We start from the raw sequence: 3,770 nt of genomic DNA, 5'->3' as shown, positions 1-3,770 counted from the left end.
TGGCGGTTCAGCGGGGTCCGTCCCCGGGACGAGCTCTGGAAGTACGAGTAGCAGTAGCGGCGGCGCCGGTGGAGCGAACAGCGGGAGCTGCGGCGCTCAGAACGGGAACAGCTCGGGTAACGGGGTGTCCTCGCGGACTTTGGGCACGGTTGCCGAGGGACAGAGCGCTCGACTAGGCTCGTCGAGTAGGAAAAGACCCTTGTACAACGGTCTGATCAATCCCTATGAGGACAAGAGTAATGATTTTGTATGGTAAGTAGATTCACCTTCTCTCACGAGGTTGCAGAGGGCTAAATCCACTTAATAGTTAAGTTTTAGTGTGCTTGTTTTGAACAATTTCCAACGTGCGGGTTTAATTGCAGGTTTATCTGGCAGATCCTGTGATTTTCTCCGCACTTAATCCTGTAATTCCTAGAATAAAGTTAATTGTCAACAAGGTGTTAAAGGGGTAATTCTCCCAAAAGTCCGTCATTATTTACTGACCATCATGTTGTTTTCAAACGTGTATGAACATTTTTCTGTGGACCACAAAAGGAGATATTAGACATAATGTTAGAGACTGATTCAACTTATTTGATCAACAATCCCACTGAAGTAAGAAAACAATACAAGTTGAACTTGTTTATCTTACACTTAAACTCATATACAATCTCAAAAGTCTCAAAAGTCAGCAGTCTTTTAAACCCCAATGTCTAATTCAAAACACCAGTCAAGTTTCAGCTTTTTGTTGATTTATTGTAAAAGGGAAGCAAGCTTTGCATGTGTCATCATTATTCTAACTGTTCTTTCTTTTTTTAACAGCCCTATATGTTTTGAGATGATAGAGGAAGCTCACATGACAAAGTGTGGCCACAGTTTCTGGTGAGAAGCACTTGTTCTCTAAACTGAGAGTTTAGCATGTGCATTTTCCAACCCACTTGCATACTCAAACAATCATGTCTTCATTTCTATCTAGTTATAAATGTATACGACAGAGTTTGGAGGACAGCAACAGATGCCCAAAATGTAATTATATCATTGATAATGTGGATCAACTCTACCCCAACTTCTTAGGTATGTGTATGCTAATATTATTCTAATAATGTGTTAATTACGTTTCAAATTTGATAACATCAAATTTGGATTGTTACCACCTACAATATGATTTTATGTCAGACATTTGGCTGATTTTTCAATCTTATGGATTGCTTAGCTGACATGATTCTCTAATGGTTTTCAGTCAATGAACTGATCCTAAAACAAAAACAAAGATCTGAAGAGAAGCGTCTGAAACGAGATCACCCTGTAAGTGCATCCAGCTTTCTGTTTGTATAATGAGTGGAAACTATTTAAACAAATTTGATAAACCGTTCCAGATAGTTTGTACCATATTAAATTATGTCTTATTGTTCATGTTTCATATGCTGTTTATAGAATGGAACCAAATGGCAGGTTTTTCAAGATGTCCTTGGTGCAGATCAAGAGAATATGGATTTAGCGAATGTCAACTACATATTAGAATACCTGTTGCAAAAAAAGAAACAACTGGAGGCGGTTGGTACACATCATCACATAACATTACTGTTGCCAGACCCAACACTTCCGGTTTCTTCAGGCACCCTGAGATCAGCTGCTTTATGTTAACATTTCATTCACATTGCGCTGAAAATGACCTAAAAGTGATGCCTAGGTTGTTGAAACACCCAAGCTTCGTAGAGATTGTAATTCTGTAGATTTCTGCTATTTTGTATGGATTAAAATAAACCAAATTTGACACATTATGATCACACAAACTAGGGGTCGACCGATATGTGTTTTTCAGGGCCGATACCGATTATTACAGATCAAGTAGACCGATAACCGATATTTTGAACCGATATATATGTCTGGTGTAAAAATGAAAATTAATGTCAAAATTAAGAATAACAAGGGCTCTGACAAAAACTGCCTTCCCTGGTGTTGGTTGAGTGTAGTACTCCCACAGTAAACTCTTTATTTTAAAGCGTTAAACTCTTTATTTTTGGCAAACAAAGGGTTTATTATTAAAATTAAAACATGGAAGAAATAGCGTATTGTGTGATTATTCTTTTAAACAAACGTTGTAATAATTGTTGTAACGACAGAAGCTGAAATCACCGCGAGCGTCGCACACTTTGTATGTGTAGAAAACAAAACCACGCGTCTGTGCCATTTACATACACAGACACACGCAGAACATGCTTGATTCATATTTAAACAGTATTTTTGCGGCTGAATATTCACATATACTAGTCCATATTGCGACTCTATAAGTGTAGGCTACTGACCTACTTTTGATTAATTCATCCAAACTTTGACAAATTCCATGACATTCCGCGTCATACAGTAAATCCCATTTATATGACTGGATTCCGCGATTCCGTCCGTGTTTTCTGCATCGCGGAAATAGTATTGACGTGTTTTGCAACTTCAGTGTAACGTTAGTGGATTGTGATTTATTGCAACTTAAGCAACGTCTGCTGCTGCCTTACCATTGAGAGACAACTGATGCGTGATCACTGAAGCAGCTCCAGTTAGCAAGCGCTTTAGGAATGAGAGTGAATTCCGCTTTGATTGGTCGGACTGGTGACTCCCAATTCAGATGAGCGGTGGGCGGAGACTGCTTTAGGCCACAGAGTGGTGAGTTCTGACAGAATTAAGAATTAAGAGTCCGTTTCAAAATTAAGTCATTTTATCGGCGAATCGATTTTGAAAATAACCGATACCAATAATCATAAAAATGCTTAATATCGGCGCCAATAATCGGCCAGGCCGATAATCGGTCGACCCCTAACACAAACCCTGAAGTTGTGACTGGTTTTTAATTCCAATTAATTTATTTGACCAAAAATAAGGCCAAATAAAACATAACCAACTATTTGACCACTTTTGCATGGCACAGACCTTGTGAAAGCATAGACAAATAAAAATCTTATAACCCTGATAAAATGTGTCTTTTTAAGTGGCATAAAAGTCAATCAAATCCAGTAATTGGTCAAATATGTTCAGTGTCAAATATTATGTGGTGAAATGGAAATATAAGCAGCAAATACACACACTGCACTCCTATGTAGTTTTGAGTTTAAAGGCCACATTTCTCAGACTTGATTATACATTTTAGTTATACTTGACCAATACATTAAAATACTGAATAAACTTATATATATATATATATATATATATATATATATAAATATATTTCACTATAAATCATAGGTGTCAATTTATAGTAACTTTCATTAACTTTAACAAGCATAATTTGATTATATAATGCTTAAAAGATCATTAGAGACAGAGACAAAGGCCTGTTGAAGAGCCTGGAAGTATGGTTAATTCTTGATGCCATGATCATTTTTCTTATAAAGAGGGAACAAAATCCCCTGCTATGACTCATAAAGACCAATTGCTTTTCTCTTGCTGATCCATCAATGATCTCTGTCTACAGGAATCACAAGCTGCTCAGCGCCAGATATTAATGGAGTTTCTGAAAGAAGCCAGAAGAAATAAAAGAGAGGTTAAGCCTCCACATCTATTTTTAAAATGTTGAATAATGCACTGTTGACAGCAATGAGGTCTTTAATTTAAAGTTTCCCTGTCTGTACTTCAACAGCAACTGGAGCAGTTACAAAAAGAACTGAATTTTTTGGAGGAGGATATCAAACGAGTTGAGGTCAGTTTAATATGGTGATCCAGAATTTGTTTGTGGTCTAGCATAGAGATATTATGTACTTGTAATATGTTTATATATATATATATATATATATGTATATGTA

At 36.9% G+C, this 3,770-nt stretch overlaps 1 protein-coding gene across 1 annotated transcript in view; it reads left to right on the top strand.

Annotated features, from left to right (window-relative positions):
* The window catches only part of LOC107678936 (E3 ubiquitin-protein ligase RFWD2-like), a 15,304-nt gene that overhangs the window by 407 nt on the left and 11,127 nt on the right, over positions 1-3,770 (top strand). Inside the window, exons 2-8 of the mRNA XM_016474337.1 lie at positions 1-252; positions 802-861; positions 956-1,053; positions 1,220-1,284; positions 1,414-1,533; positions 3,443-3,511; positions 3,608-3,667. Of these exons, the coding sequence (XP_016329823.1) occupies positions 1-252; positions 802-861; positions 956-1,053; positions 1,220-1,284; positions 1,414-1,533; positions 3,443-3,511; positions 3,608-3,667 (724 nt within the window). The remainder of the gene's footprint in view (positions 253-801; positions 862-955; positions 1,054-1,219; positions 1,285-1,413; positions 1,534-3,442; positions 3,512-3,607; positions 3,668-3,770) is intronic.

The sequence above is a fragment of the Sinocyclocheilus anshuiensis genome, unplaced genomic scaffold (assembly GCF_001515605.1).
Source record: "Sinocyclocheilus anshuiensis isolate Anshui unplaced genomic scaffold, SAMN03320099.WGS_v1.1 scaffold1576, whole genome shotgun sequence".
NCBI lineage: Eukaryota > Metazoa > Chordata > Actinopteri > Cypriniformes > Cyprinidae > Sinocyclocheilus > Sinocyclocheilus anshuiensis.
This window is presented reverse-complemented; position numbering and strand designations above follow the sequence as displayed.